The sequence below is a fragment of the Linepithema humile genome, chromosome 3 (assembly GCF_040581485.1).
Source record: "Linepithema humile isolate Giens D197 chromosome 3, Lhum_UNIL_v1.0, whole genome shotgun sequence".
Lineage (NCBI taxonomy): Eukaryota > Metazoa > Arthropoda > Insecta > Hymenoptera > Formicidae > Linepithema > Linepithema humile.
In genome coordinates, this window is record NC_090130.1 from 18,013,881 (window position 1) to 18,029,084 (window position 15,204).

Here is a 15,204-nt window from a genome sequence, read left to right on the forward strand (position 1 = left end):
TAATTAGTTGAAATAATTTGTTCTTCGTATGTTTCTGGTCTCAAATTAATTTATGAACAATATACTATTCAAAAAAATAAGAAACTGAATTTCTTGCTCGTCTTAAAGTATCGAGAAGCGACACTTTATCGTAGCGGATTGATACGGCGCCGATTAAAACGTTATAATTAATTGAAATAATTTGTTTTTCGTATGTGATTAGTACCAAATTAATTTACAGACTCTGTACTATCGAAATATATAAAAAATTGAATTTGTTGCTCGTTTTAAAGTATCGAAAAGCGACACTGTCGTCGCGGATTGATACGGCGCGGATTAAAAACGTTATAATGAGTTGAAATAATTTGTTTCTCGTATGTTTTTGGTACCAAATTAATTTACAGACTCTGTACTATCGAAATATATAAGAAATTGAATTTGTTGCTCGTTTTAAAGTATCGAGAAGCGACACTGTCGTCGCGGATTGATACGGCGCGGATTAAAAACGTTATAATTAGTTGAAATAATTTGTTTCTCGTATGTTTTTGGTACCAAATTAATTTACAGACTGTGTACTATCGAAATATATAAGAAATTGAATTTGTTGCTCGTTTTAAAGTATCGAGAAGCGACACTGTCGTCGCGGATTGATACGGCGCAGATAAAAACGTTATAATTAGTTGAAATAATTTGTTGCTCGTATGTTTTTGGTACCAAATTAATTTACAGACTCTGTACTATCGAAATATATAAAAAAATGAATTTGTTGCTCGTTTTAAAGTATCGAGAAGCGACACTGTCGTCGCGGATTGATACGGCGCGGATTAAAAACGTTATAATTAGTTGAAATAATTTGTTCTTCGTATGTTTCTGATCTCAAATTAATTTATGAACAATATACTATTCAAAAAAATAAGAAACTGAATTTCTTGCTCGTCTTAAAGTATCGAGAAGCGACACTTTGTCGTAGCGGATTGATACGGCGCGGATTAAAACGTTATAATTAATTGAAATAATTTGTTTTTCGTATGTGATTGGTACCAAATTAATTTACAGACTCTGTACTATCGAAATATATAAGAAATTGAATTTGTTGCTCGTTTTAAAGTATCGAGAAGCGACACTTTGTCGTAGCGGATTGATACGGCGCGGATTAAAACGTTATAATTAATTGAAATAATTTGTTTTTCGTATGTGATTGGTACCAAATTAATTTACAGACTCTGTACTATCGAAATATATAGGAAAATGAATTTGTTGCTCGTTTTAAAGTATCGAGAAGCGACACTGTCGTCGCGGATTGATACGGCGCGGATTAAAAACGTTATAATTAGTTGAAATAATTTGTTCTTCGTATGTTTCTGGTCTCAAATTAATTTATGAACAATATACTATTCAAAAAAATAAGAAACTGAATTTCTTGCTCGTCTTAAAGTATCGAGAAGCGACACTTTGTCGTAGCGGATTGATACGGCGCAAATTAAAACGTTATAATTAATTGAAATAATTTGTTTTTCGTATGTGATTGGTACCAAATTAATTTACAGACTCTGTACTATCGAAATATATAAGAAATTGAATTTGTTGCTCGTTTTAAAGTATCGAGAAGCGACACTGTCGTCGCGGATTGATACGGCGCGGATTAGAAACGTTATAATTAGTTGAAATAATTTGTTGCTCGTATGTTTTTGGTACCAAAATAATTTACAGACTCTGTACTATCGAAATATATAGGAAAATGAATTTGTTGCTCGTTTTAAAGTATCGAGAAGCGACACTGTCGTCGCGGATTGATACGGCGCGGATTAAAAACGTTATAATTAGTTGAAATAATTTGTTCTTCGTATGTTTCTGGTCTCAAATTAATTTATGAACAATATACTATTCAAAAAAATATGAAACTGAATTTCTTGCTCGTCTTAAAGTATCGAGAAGCGACACTTTGTCGTAGCGGATTGATACGGCGCGGATTAAAACGTTATAATTAATTGAAATAATTAGTTTTTCGTATGTGATTGGTACCAAATTAATTTACAGACTCTGTACTATCGAAATATATAAGAAATTGAATTTGTTGCTCGTTTTAAAATATCGAGAAGCGACACTGTCGTCGCGGATTGATATGGCGCGGATTAAAAACGTTATAATTAGTTGAAATAATTTGTTGCTCGTATGTTTTTGGTACCAAATTAATTTACAGATTTTGTACTATCGAAATATATAAGAAATTGAATTTGTTGCTCGTTTTAAAGTATCGAGAAGCGACACTGTCGTCGCGGATTGATACGGCGCGGATTAAAAACGTTATAATTAGTTGAAATAATTTGTTTCTCGTATGTTTTTGGTACCAAATTAATTTACAGACTCTGTACTATCGAAATATATAGGAAAATGAATTTGTTGCTCGTTTTAAAGTATCGAGAAGCGACACTGTCGTCGCGGATTGATACGGCGCGGATTAAAACGTTATAATTAATTGAAATAATTTGTTTTTCGTATGTGATTGGTACCAAATTAATTTACAGACTCTGTACTATCGAAATATATAGGAAAATGAATTTGTTGCTCGTTTTAAAGTATCGAGAAGCGACACTGTCGTCGCGGATTGATACGGCGCGGATTAAAAACGTTATAATTAGTTGAAATAATTTGTTCTTCGTATGTTTCTGGTCTCAAATTAATTTATGAACAATATACTATTCAAAAAAATAAGAAACTGAATTTCTTGCTCGTCTTAAAGTATCGAGAAGCGACACTTTGTCGTAGCGGATTGATACGGCGCAAATTAAAACGTTATAATTAATTGAAATAATTTGTTTTTCGTATGTGATTGGTACCAAATTAATTTACAGACTCTGTACTATCGAAATATATAAGAAATTGAATTTGTTGCTCGTTTTAAAGTATCGAGAAGCGACACTGTCGTCGCGGATTGATACGGCGCGGATTAGAAACGTTATAATTAGTTGAAATAATTTGTTGCTCGTATGTTTTTGGTACCAAAATAATTTACAGACTCTGTACTATCGAAATATATAGGAAAATGAATTTGTTGCTCGTTTTAAAGTATCGAGAAGCGACACTGTCGTCGCGGATTGATACGGCGCGGATTAAAAACGTTATAATTAGTTGAAATAATTTGTTCTTCGTATGTTTCTGGTCTCAAATTAATTTATGAACAATATACTATTCAAAAAAATATGAAACTGAATTTCTTGCTCGTCTTAAAGTATCGAGAAGCGACACTTTGTCGTAGCGGATTGATACGGCGCGGATTAAAACGTTATAATTAATTGAAATAATTAGTTTTTCGTATGTGATTGGTACCAAATTAATTTACAGACTCTGTACTATCGAAATATATAAGAAATTGAATTTGTTGCTCGTTTTAAAATATCGAGAAGCGACACTGTCGTCGCGGATTGATATGGCGCGGATTAAAAACGTTATAATTAGTTGAAATAATTTGTTGCTCGTATGTTTTTGGTACCAAATTAATTTACAGATTTTGTACTATCGAAATATATAAGAAATTGAATTTGTTGCTCGTTTTAAAGTATCGAGAAGCGACACTGTCGTCGCGGATTGATACGGCGCGGATTAAAAACGTTATAATTAGTTGAAATAATTTGTTTCTCGTATGTTTTTGGTACCAAATTAATTTACAGACTCTGTACTATCGAAATATATAGGAAAATGAATTTGTTGCTCGTTTTAAAGTATCGAGAAGCGACACTGTCGTCGCGGATTGATACGGCGCGGATTAAAAACGTTATAATTAGTTGAAATAATTTGTTCTTCGTATGTTTCTGGTCTCAAATTAATTTATGAACAACATACTATTCAAAAAAATAAGAAACTGAATTTGTTGCTCGTCTTAAAGTATCGCGAAGCGACACTTTGTCGTCGCCGATTGATACGGCGCGGATTAAAACGTTATAATTAATTGAAATAATTTGTTGTTCGTATGTGCTTGGTACCAAATTAATTTACAGACTCTGTACTATCGAAATATATAAGAAATTGAATTTGTTGCTCGTTTTAAAGTATCGAGAAGCGACACTGTCGTCGCGGATTGATACGGCGCGGATTAGAAACGTTATAATTAGTTGAAATAATTTGTTTCTCGTATGTTTTTGGTACCAAATTAATTTACAGACTCTGTACTATCGAAATATATAGGAAAATGAATTTGTTGCTCGTTTTAAAGTATCGAGAAGCGACACTGTCGTCGCGGATTGATACGGCGCGGATTAAAAACGTTATAATTAGTTGAAATAATTTGTTCTTCGTATGTTTCTGGTCTCAAATTAATTTATGAACAATATACTATTCAAAAAAATAAGAAACTGAATTTCTTGCTCGTCTTAAAGTATCGAGAAGCGACACTTTGTCGTAGCGGATTGATACGGCGCGGATTAAAACGTTATAATTAATTGAAATAATTTGTTTTTCGTATGTGATTGGTACCAAATTAATTTACAGACTCTGTACTATCGAAATATATAAGAAATTGAATTTGTTGCTCGTTTTAAAGTATCGAGAAGCGACACTGTCGTCGCGGATTGATATGGCGCGAATTAAAAACGTTATAATTAGTTAAAAAAATTTGTTGCTTGTATGTTTTTGGTACCAAATTAATTTACAGACTTTGTACTATCGAAATATATAAGAAATTGAATTTGTTGCTCGTTTTAAAGTATCGAGAAGTGACACTGTCGTCGCGGATTGATATGGCGCGAATTAAAAACGTTATAATTAGTTTAAAAAATTTGTTGCTTGTATGTTTTTGGTACCAAATTAATTTACAGACTTTGTACTATCGAAATATATAAGAAATTGATTTTGTTGCTCGTTTTAAAGTATCGAGAAGCGACACTGTCGTCGCGGATTGATACGGCGCGGATTAAAAACGTTATAATTAGTTGAAATAATTTGTTTCTCGTATGTTTTTGGTACCAAGTTAATTTACAGACTCTGTACTATCGAAATATATAGGAAAATGAATTTGTTGCTCGTTTTAAAGTATCGAGAAGCGACACTGTCGTCGCGGATTGATACGGCGCGGATTAAAAACGTTATAATTAGTTGAAATAATTTGTTCTTCGTATGTTTCTGGTCTCAAATTAATTTATGAACAATATACTATTTAAAAAAATAAGAAACTGAATTTCTTGCTTGTTTTAAAGTATCGAGAAGCGACACTTTGTCGTAGCGGATTGATACGGCGCGGATTAAAACGTTATAATTAATTGAAATAATTTGTTTTTCGTATGTGATTGGTACCAAATTAATTTACAGACTCTGTACTATCGAAATATATAAGAAATTGAATTTGTTGCTCGTTTTAAAGTATCGAGAAGCGACACTGTCGTCGCGGATTGATACGGCGCGGATTATAAACGTTATAATTAGTTGAAATAATTTGTTTCTCGTATGTTTTTGGTACCAAATTAATTTACAGACTCTGTACTATCGAAATATATAGGAAAATGAATTTGTTGCTCGTTTTAAAGTATCGAGAAGCGACACTGTCGTCGCGGATTGATACGGCGCGGATTAAAAAGGTTATAATTAGTTGAAATAATTTGTTCTTCGTATGTTTCTGGTCTCAAATTAATTTATGAACAATATACTATTCAAAAAAATAAGAAACTGAATTTCTTGCTCGTCTTAAAGTATCGAGAAGCGACACTTTGTCGTAGCGGATTGATACGGCGCGGATTAAAACGTTATAATTAATTGAAATAATTTGTTTTTCGTATGTGATTGGTACCAAATTAATTTACAGACTCTGTACTATCGAAATATATAAGAAATTGAATTTGTTGCTCGTTTTAAAGTATCGAGAAGCGACACTGTCGTCGCGGATTGATACGGCGCGGATTAAAAACGTTATAATTAGTTGAAATAATTTTTTCTTCGTATGTTTCTGGTCTCAAATTAATTTATGAACAATATACTATTCAAAAAAATAAGAAACTGAATTTCTTGCTCGTCTTAAAGTATCGAGAAGCGACACTTTGTCGTAGCGGATTGATACGGCGCGGATTAAAACGTTATAATTAATTGAAATAATTTGTTTTTCGTATGTGATTGGTACCAAATTAATTTACAGACTCTGTACTATCGAAATATATAAGAAATTGAATTTGTTGCTCGTTTTAAAGTATCGAGAAGCGACACTGTCGTCGCGGATTGATATGGCGCGAATTAAAAACGTTATAATTAGTTAAAAAAATTTGTTGCTTGTATGTTTTTGGTACCAAATTAATTTACAGACTCTGTACTATCGAAATATATAGGAAAATAAATTTGTTGCTCGTTTTAAAGTATCGAGAAGCGACACTGTCGTCGCGGATTGATACAGCGCGGATTAAAAACGTTATAATTAGTTGAAATAATTTGTTCTTCGTATGTTTCTGGTCTCAAATTAATTTATGAACAATATACTATTCAAAAAAATATGAAACTAAATTTCTTGCTCGTCTTAAAGTATCGAGAAGCGACACTTTGTCGTAGCGGATTGATACGGCGCGGATTAAAACGTTATAATTAATTGAAATAATTTGTTTTTCGTATGTGATTGGTACCAAATTAACTTACAGACTCTGTACTATCGAATTATATAAGAAATTGAATTTGTTGCTCGTTTTAAAGTATCGAGAAGCGACACTGTCGTCGCGGATTGATATGGCGCAAATTAAAAACGTTATAATTAGTTAAAAAAATTTGTTGCTTGTATGTTTTTGGTACCAAATTAATTTACAGGCTCTGTACTATCGAAATATATAAGAAATTGAATTTGTTGCTCGTTTTAAAGTATCGAGAAGCGACACTGTCGTCGCGGATTGATACGGCGCGGATTAAAAACGTTATAATTAGTTGAAATAATTTGTTTCTCGTATGTTTTTGGTACCAAATTAATTTACAGACTCTGTACTATCGAAATATATAGGAAAATGAATTTGTTGCTCGTTTTAAAGTATCGAGAAGCGACACTGTCGTCGCGGATTGATACGGCGCGGATTAAAAACGTTATAATTAGTTGAAATAATTTGTTCTTCGTTTGTTTCTGGTCTCAAATTAATTTATGAACAACATACTATTCAAAAAAATAAGAAACTGAATTTGTTGCTCGTCTTAAAGTATCGCGAAGCGACACTTTGTCGTCGCCGATTGATACGGCGCGGATTAAAACGTTATAATTAATTGAAATAATTTGTTGTTCGTATGTGCTTGGTACCAAATTAATTTACAGACTCTGTACTATCGAAATATATAAGAAATTGAATTTGTTGCTCGTTTTAAAGTATCGAGAAGCGACACTGTCGTCGCGGATTGATACGGCGCGGATTAGAAACGTTATAATTAGTTGAAATAATTTGTTTCTCGTATGTTTTTGGTACCAAATTAATTTACAGACTCTGTACTATCGAAATATATAGGAAAATGAATTTGTTGCTCGTTTTAAAGTATCGAGAAGCGACACTGTCGTCGCGGATTGATACGGCGCGGATTAAAAACGTTATAATTAGTTTGAAATAATTTGTTCTTCGTATGTTTCTGGTCTCAAATTAATTTATGAACAATATACTATTCAAAAAAATAAGAAACTGAATTTCTTGCTCGTCTTAAAGTATCGAGAAGCGACACTTTGTCGTAGCGGATTGATACGGCGCGGATTAAAACGTTATAATTAATTGAAATAATTTGTTTTTCGTATGTGATTGGTACCAAATTAATTTACAGACTCTGTACTATCGAAATATATAAGAAATTGAATTTGTTGCTCGTTTTAAAGTATCGAGAAGCGACACTGTCGTCGCGGATTGATATGGCGCGAATTAAAAACGTTATAATTAGTTAAAAAAATTTGTTGCTTGTATGTTTTTGGTACCAAATTAATTTACAGACTTTGTACTATCGAAATATATAAGAAATTGAATTTGTTGCTCGTTTTAAAGTATCGAGAAGTGACACTGTCGTCGCGGATTGATATGGCGCGAATTAAAAACGTTATAATTAGTTAAAAAAATTTGTTGCTTGTATGTTTTTGGTACCAAATTAATTTACAGACTTTGTACTATCGAAATATATAAGAAATTGATTTTGTTGCTCGTTTTAAAGTATCGAGAAGCGACACTGTCGTCGCGGATTGATACGGCGCGGATTAAAAACGTTATAATTAGTTGAAATAATTTGTTCTTCGTATGTTTCTGGTCTCAAATTAATTTATGAACAATATACTATTCAAAAAAATATGAAACTGAATTTCTTGCTCGTCTTAAAGTATCGAGAAGCGACACTTTGTCGTAGCGGATTGATACGGCGCGGATTAAAACGTTATAATTAATTGAAATAATTAGTTTTTCGTATGTGATTGGTACCAAATTAATTTACAGACCTTGTACTATCGAAATATATAAGAAATTGAATTTGTTGCTCGTTTTAAAGTATCGAGAATATATTGCTCTTTGTTTTATCGGAGAAGGAGTAATGATAAAAGTTTTGCTGTAATGTTTGCTTGTTAGTAAAACGAATCCCGGTTCCAAATATTTTTTTATGGTATCGATATTTATTTTTTTATACGTTAATGGTAAAATTTAATTTTTAAAATTATTTATTGGGGTATTATTTCAGAATAATTGGAAGCTGAATTTTATTTAATATTATATATATTATTTATTTTTTTGTTTTTATTGATTTTTTTTTTATTTTTTTATAGATTTAAATATTTTAATATAAATTTAATAATATATTATATGAATAATTAAATAATCAAAAATTTTTATTAAATAATTATTTATATAATATATTATTGAATTTATATTAATAGATTTAATTCTATAAAATAATCAAAAAAAATAAATCAATAAAAGTAAAAAAATTAATAATATATATAATATTAAATAAAACTCTGCTTCCAATTATTCTGGTATAATACTCCAATAAATATTTCTTAAAAATGTCAGAATCAGTTTTACCTCAAAAAAAAAAATAATATACAATTAATTTTCATGAACAAAAAAATCCAATAAAAACTTTCATTAAAATTATAAATAAAAAAATTTTTGATAATTTTTTTTTATTTAAATACATAAATATTAACCCAAAAATTCATATTCCAAAAATATTTAGGGGGACTAAGTCCACGAGCGGCGTGTTGCTTTTAACCTATTTTAACCTAATTTAACCTATTTTAACCTCTTTTAACCTAATTTAACCTATTTTAACCTCTTTTAACTTATTTTAACATAATTTAACCTATTTTAACCTATTTTAACCTAGTTTAACATAGTTTAACCTATTTTAACCTAATTTAACCTAATTTAACCTATTTTAACCTTGTTTAACCTAGTTTAACCTAATTTAACTTATTTTAACCTATTTTAACCTAGTTTAAACTATTTTAACCTAATTTAACCTATTTTAACCTAATTTAACCTATTATAACCTATTTTAACCTAGTTTAACCTTTTTTTTTTTTTTTTTTTTTTTTTTTTTTTGGTAAGGCGGGGGAAATCCTTTATGGATACCCTCGGGACTCGGGGGAGAGCCCGAGGGTTATGTGGGAGTCCCTCAGGGAAGGTGTCCCTGAGGTATACCCACTAAAACCCCCGCCGGTAGCCATCCTAACCCATAGTAAGAGGGGGTGAGGCATCGCCAGCGGCATTCATCTCACCCCCTCTTGGGGTTTGGCCGAGTATCGGCCTCTTCCTGGTAAGGGGAAGAGGGAGAACTTCTCCCTTCTTCCCCCAACCCTGACTGTTTCTTCTCTAAGGGGGGAAGACTGGGCTACCACAGTCTCCCCCGCCCTCCCTGGTTTATGTGGGGGGCCGGGACCACCGTGAGCCCCCGCTCACGGATGGCCCCCACTGGGGGAGGAGGGATTAAGTACCCCCCTCTCCCAGCCTGTGTATGTTTTTGGGGAGATCCCTATTGGGACGTTGCTCCCCAGGGGGTCCCTCAGATTAAAAGGTGGTTTGAGCGCCACCATCTGAGAGGCCCCCTACTCTCGTCAGTCCCCGATTGAGACTGGTAAACGGCGACGAGGGGGAATTGCTCTCCTCCGTCGCAAAACCGCAGTCGGGGGAGCACCCCCGTCGCCGCTGCCTCTCCTCCTTCTTCTCGAAGGGGGGGGAGGCGGGGAGGGTGGCGGAGTACTGTCCGCCACCTCCACCTCCCCTCTTCTGATTCGCTCCGCCTCCTCCTTCTGCGACATTACGGCGCCGCAGAAGTCAGAGGCGGCCTTCCATTTATCCTCCCCTTCCAGCATTGCCTTGATCAATGCCGGAAGGGAGAGGTCTCCGCCGACCACTGCGGTCAGGACCCGACGCTCCTCCTCCCATGCGCTGCACTCTTGAAGAGTGTGTTGCGCCGAGTCCCGACCGGCCGCACAGTGGTGGCAACCCGTCGTATGCTCCCGACCGATCCTGCACAGGTAATCACCGAAGCAGCCGTGCCCGGTGAGTACCTGTGTCAGGTGGAACTGAAGTCCTCGTCCTCTCCTGTCTACCCATTCCGGTAGACAGGGCTGGATGGCGTGGGTGGTCCATCTGCCCGTCGCAGAATCCGCCATGGCCTCTTGCCATTCGGATATTGCACTGCGACGGGCCTCCTTCCTGATTCTGTCCACGGCCCTTGGTCTTAGACGGGCGCTCCCGGTGCGGTCTGGGTCCCTCGTACGCCGATAAACCTCGGCGTACGAGTTCGCCAGGAACTCGACCGGGAGGAGGCCCGCCAGGGCCGTGGCCGCCACGAACGACGTCGTGCAGTAGGACCGAATTATCCTAACGGCCAACCGGCGTTGTTGGCGATGAATCATCGCTTTGATTCGCCGGCTGGCCAGGACTTTATCGGCCCATACCGGTGCCCCGTACAGGGACACCGACTGCACGACATTGGCGTATAAGCGCCGAACTTTGACGTTCGGCCCACCCACGTTGGGCAGGAGACGGCCTAGCGCAGCCGCCATCCTGTCCGCTTTGGGGACGATTTGCTTAAAGTGCTGTTCGAATCCCCAAAGCCCATCCAGAGTGAGGCCCAGATATTTCATCTGGGTCCCCACTAGGACTCGGACTTCCCCCACCCACATTTGGATGGGGGGAGGACGCCCCATGGCCTTGTTGTAAAAGAACAAGGCTTCCGTCTTGTGCGGGGCGACCTCCAGTCCCATATCTCTGATGGAGCATACGACGGCTCGAGTTGCGGCATTAGCCGCATCCCGAGCCTCTACCCATGTCTCCCCCCGGGCCACTATAAGTGTGTCGTCTGCATAGCAGAGCAGACGACAGCCCAGGGGAAGCGCCGTGCGGAGCACTCTATCATATGCGAGATTCCACAGCAGGGGGCCTAAAACTGACCCCTGTGGAACCCCGCAGTGCATTGGCCTTCTGCTTACACGCTCCAGTTGGTCTTTGTACTGGAGCGTTCTGTCGCGGAAGTAGTCCCAAACTACATCCCTTAAATAGTGGGGGAGGCCATGATGGTCCATGGCCACCCCCACCCAGTCCCAGGGGAGGGAGTTAAATGCGTTGACAATATCTAGAGACACTGCCAGTGCCACCTCTCCCTCCCCTACAATTTGGTCCGAGAGGGCCCTCAGGTGCAGAATCGCATCTGTAGTAGAGCGACCCTCCCGGAAACCAAACTGGTCATCACTTAAGTCGGGACCAATCCGCGACAGATGCTGGACGATTCGGTCAGCAATTATTCTCTCGAACAACTTGCTGACCTCGTCCAGCAGGCAAATCGGCCTGTAGGCAGAAGGCTGCTCCGCCGGCTTCCCCTCTTTGTGGATGAGAGCCAGATTGGCTGTTTTCCACGCCGAGGGGAAGGAGCCCGTCTTGAGGCAGGTGTTGTACAACCTCCTCAGGCGGGCCCCTACTCCACCAAAGACCAAGGCCCAAACTCGACCAGGGATCCCATCCGGACCGGGGGCCTTTCCAGCCGCCCCCAGTCTTTTAGCTGCCTCGGAGAGCTCTCTTCCTGAGATTTCCAGGTCCTCGGACCAGGGGGGAGGGTCCCTCCTCGGGGGGATGCAAGCATCCCTTACGGGGAAGAGGGTCTCCACCACCTGGCCGAGAAACTCCGGATCGAGCGTCTCCGAGATGGGGGGCGCCGCCGGTCTTAGCCTGTTCAGGACTATCCGGTACGGACGCCCCCATGGGTCCCTGTCGAGTTCCGCGATCAGTTCATCCCAGGCCTTGGCCTTGGCCCTGCGAATGGCCGACCGCAGTGCATCCCTTGCGGCAAGGTATACACCGCGCGCCATCGCAGTCTCTTCATCGTCCCCACCCGCCCTTCGTCGGGCCCTGAGGAGATCGCGTCGGGCCGAATTGGCCTCTCTACGGAGTTCCGCGATCTCCTCGTTCCACCAGTACGCCGCCCGACGAGGGGCGGGTTTTGATCGGGGCATGGCCGCGTCACAGATACGCGTGACCACACCCACGATCTCGGCGGCCTCTTCTTCGGTATCGACGTGGGCGGGAGACTCCGCCCACGTCTCCAACAAGGCCGCCGCCTCCAACCGGTCCTGGCTGAGTTTGGCCAGGACCCATCTGCGTGGGGGTCTATCTCCCCTCCGCAGGCGCCGGAGCAGCACGTCCCTGGGGGTGGCCGTCAGGACCACCTCTATGATCAGGTGGTCCGACAGGGACTCGGTGTCCGTCACCCTCCAGGACTCCACTAATCGCGCAGCCCGTGAGGAGGCCCACGTCAAGTCAACTATGGACTCCCCACGGGGATGCACGCACGTACTCGCGGACCCCGTGTTTAATTGCACGAGGTCCAGCTCCGACGCCCATCTCATCACGCACTCACCCCTAGTATCGGTGGACCGGGAACCCCATGCCATATTCCAGGCGTTGAAGTCCCCGGCCACCAACACAGGATGGGGGAGGCATCGGCGAATGCCCCCCCCCATCTCCCGCAGGAGATGTAGGAAATCGGGGTGAGACATGCTGCGGGAAGTATAGACCCCCACCACCCTTAGGGCACCCCACCGCGCGATGACGTATCCCCTCCCCTTCTCCAACAAGGATACGGGGGGGGAGCGCGGGGAGTCCCTTCTTACGATGGCAGCGAAGCCATCATCGGACGCGACCCAATTGGGATTGGAGCCGGGTACCCTGTATGGCTCCGCCACCACTCCCAGCCCTGCGTCACGCTCGTTCAGGTCCTGAAGGAAAAGATCCTGGGCCTGAACGGCGTGATTCAGGTTCGCCTGCAGGAGTCTCGTAGACATTGTTGAGTCTACGAAGACCCGTTACTCCTGCAGGCTGAGCTCCATTGCACCCTCATTGGTGGGGTGCTGCGAGGGGGTAGGCTCGCAGTCCATGGCCTGGGGGGGGCAGGGCCCCTCCAGGGCAGGCAGAATCGCCGCTGCCTGTTTCTTCCCCTTTTTTTGTTGGGGGGGGGGTGTCGGGACCGTCCCCCCCTTTTTCTTCTTCTCCCCATTTTTCGGGGCCTTGCATGCCGGTCCCCCTGCTCTATGGGAGGCCGGTCTTCCTGCTGCCTGGCACACGACACAATGTGCCGGTGCCGTGCACGTCCTGGCCTCGTGCCCCTCGGTGCCACAGCGGTAACAGCATTTTCTGCGGTCCGCATTGCCCGAGGGACATTTAGCCTGCACGTGCCCCATCTCCAGGCATCTATGGCACTGGAGGGGCCGTGCGTCGAGCAGTTCCACCTTGAAGGGGAACCACCCTATTGCGATCTGGCCCGTTTTGGTGGCCTTGATAGCCACCTCCAAGGGACAACGGACCCAGGCGGATCTTATGCCTCTCCCCGATGTTTTAAGGTCCCCCACCTTTATATCGGCGGGGGAGCATTCTCCTAATTCCGCCACTACTCGAGTGATATCCTCGGGCGTGACGGATGGATCTGTTCCGCTAATCCGGATCTCACCCATTTTTTGGGGGCGGGCGATCCGGATTTCGGGATTATCCGCGAACAGGTCGACCATGCTTTTGGCCAACCTGTCCGCTTCAGCCTTTCTGTCGAACCTAGTTTAACCTATTTTAACCTCTTTTAACTTATTTTAACCTAATTTAACCTAGTTTAACATATTTTAACCTATTTTAACCTAATTTAACCTATTTTAACCTTTTTTTTTTTTTTTGTTGTTTCGAGGACCTGACGGTCACCCGTCAGGCCCCCTCGAGGGTGGAAATCTTCAAAAGACTCCTCCCGTCGTGCAAGGGCTGAGAATTGCTACCCCTCAGCCTGACGGGAGGGAGTGTCGGATTCACCGCTCACCCTGACTAGTCAGGAATGAACGGTGCCTACCGACTAAAACCACCCCCGCGAAATCCACATGCGCCGGCGTGATCAGGGGGAGACCAAGGTATTTACGAACTAGCGCATTCCATCTCGATCTCCCCCCTATGCTGGTCCTGGTGTCAGGATCTTGATCCCAATAAGTGGGTCCGGTTGTGATCCGGACTGCCCTATCCTCGCTACCATCTTCGCGGGCCTTATGCGGGCCCTAAATTGAGGTGGGCCTAACCTGGTTAGGCTAAGACCCACTCACCTCCTTTCCGGTTTCCAGGGGAGGATAAAGATGATGACCGGAGCCAATCCTCTTCCTCCTCTTCTTTCCCTCGTTGGAATTCAGCGAAACCCCACCAACTCCAATCTCATTGCTGAGACCAGGAGAGGGGGACGTTGGGGTCGCCCATTTCCCCGCAATATCCCGTACACTATCCCTCCGAGGAGGGATTGGGGGACACAGCACACCCCCAGTCTTGTGGCCCGAGGGACGCCCACTCAAGGCACACAATGGGCAGTGCGGCTTTGCCCCACATTTCCCCGCCGTATGGCCCTCCTTGCCACAACGGTAGCAGCAGCGGGCCCGATCCAAATTGGAGGGACACCACTGCTGCAAATGACCTCTACCCAGGCACTTGAAACACTGGGCTTCTCTTTGCCTGAAAAGTTCGACGTCCACTGGGGCCCATCCAATCCTTATGTAGCCCAGGTCCGCTAGCCTTTCAGCCGCTTCCTCTGGGCATTGGGCCCAAACCGTGGTAAGGCCCGAACGTCCCACGGTGCGGGTCTCCCCGATCCTAATATCGTCCGCACTGCAGCCCCCCGAGAGGGAGATTGCGTCGACGATTTCCTTGCGGGAGGTCTGGTCCCCCAGACCAACGAGTCGGATACTTCTCCTCCTCGAAAGTTTGGAGACCCTAATTTCCCCCGATAAGTCCCTCGTTGCCTCAC

At 41.6% G+C, this 15,204-nt stretch overlaps 1 protein-coding gene and 1 long non-coding RNA gene across 2 annotated transcripts; both read right to left on the minus strand.

Annotated features, from left to right (window-relative positions):
* Window positions 1-8,556: 8,556 nt before the first annotated feature.
* Window positions 8,557-9,685, minus strand: LOC136999115 (uncharacterized). The gene is made up of 2 exons (XR_010889526.1): window positions 9,457-9,685; window positions 8,557-9,426 (listed from the first exon to the last, which is right to left on the minus strand). It is a non-coding gene; the product is annotated as an uncharacterized lncRNA (long non-coding RNA).
* Window positions 9,686-13,249: 3,564 nt separating this feature from the next.
* LOC136999020 (uncharacterized) lies at window positions 13,250-13,948 on the minus strand. The gene has a single exon (XM_067352416.1). It carries the CDS (start codon window positions 13,946-13,948, stop codon window positions 13,250-13,252), a length of 699 nt encoding a protein of 232 aa, XP_067208517.1.
* Window positions 13,949-15,204: the final 1,256 nt, after the last annotated feature.

Excerpts from the sequence above, each read along its gene's own strand:
- LOC136999020 (XM_067352416.1), bottom strand. The coding sequence starts at position 13,948 with ATGGTCGACCTGTTCGCGGATAATCCCGAAATCCGGATCGCCCGCCCC.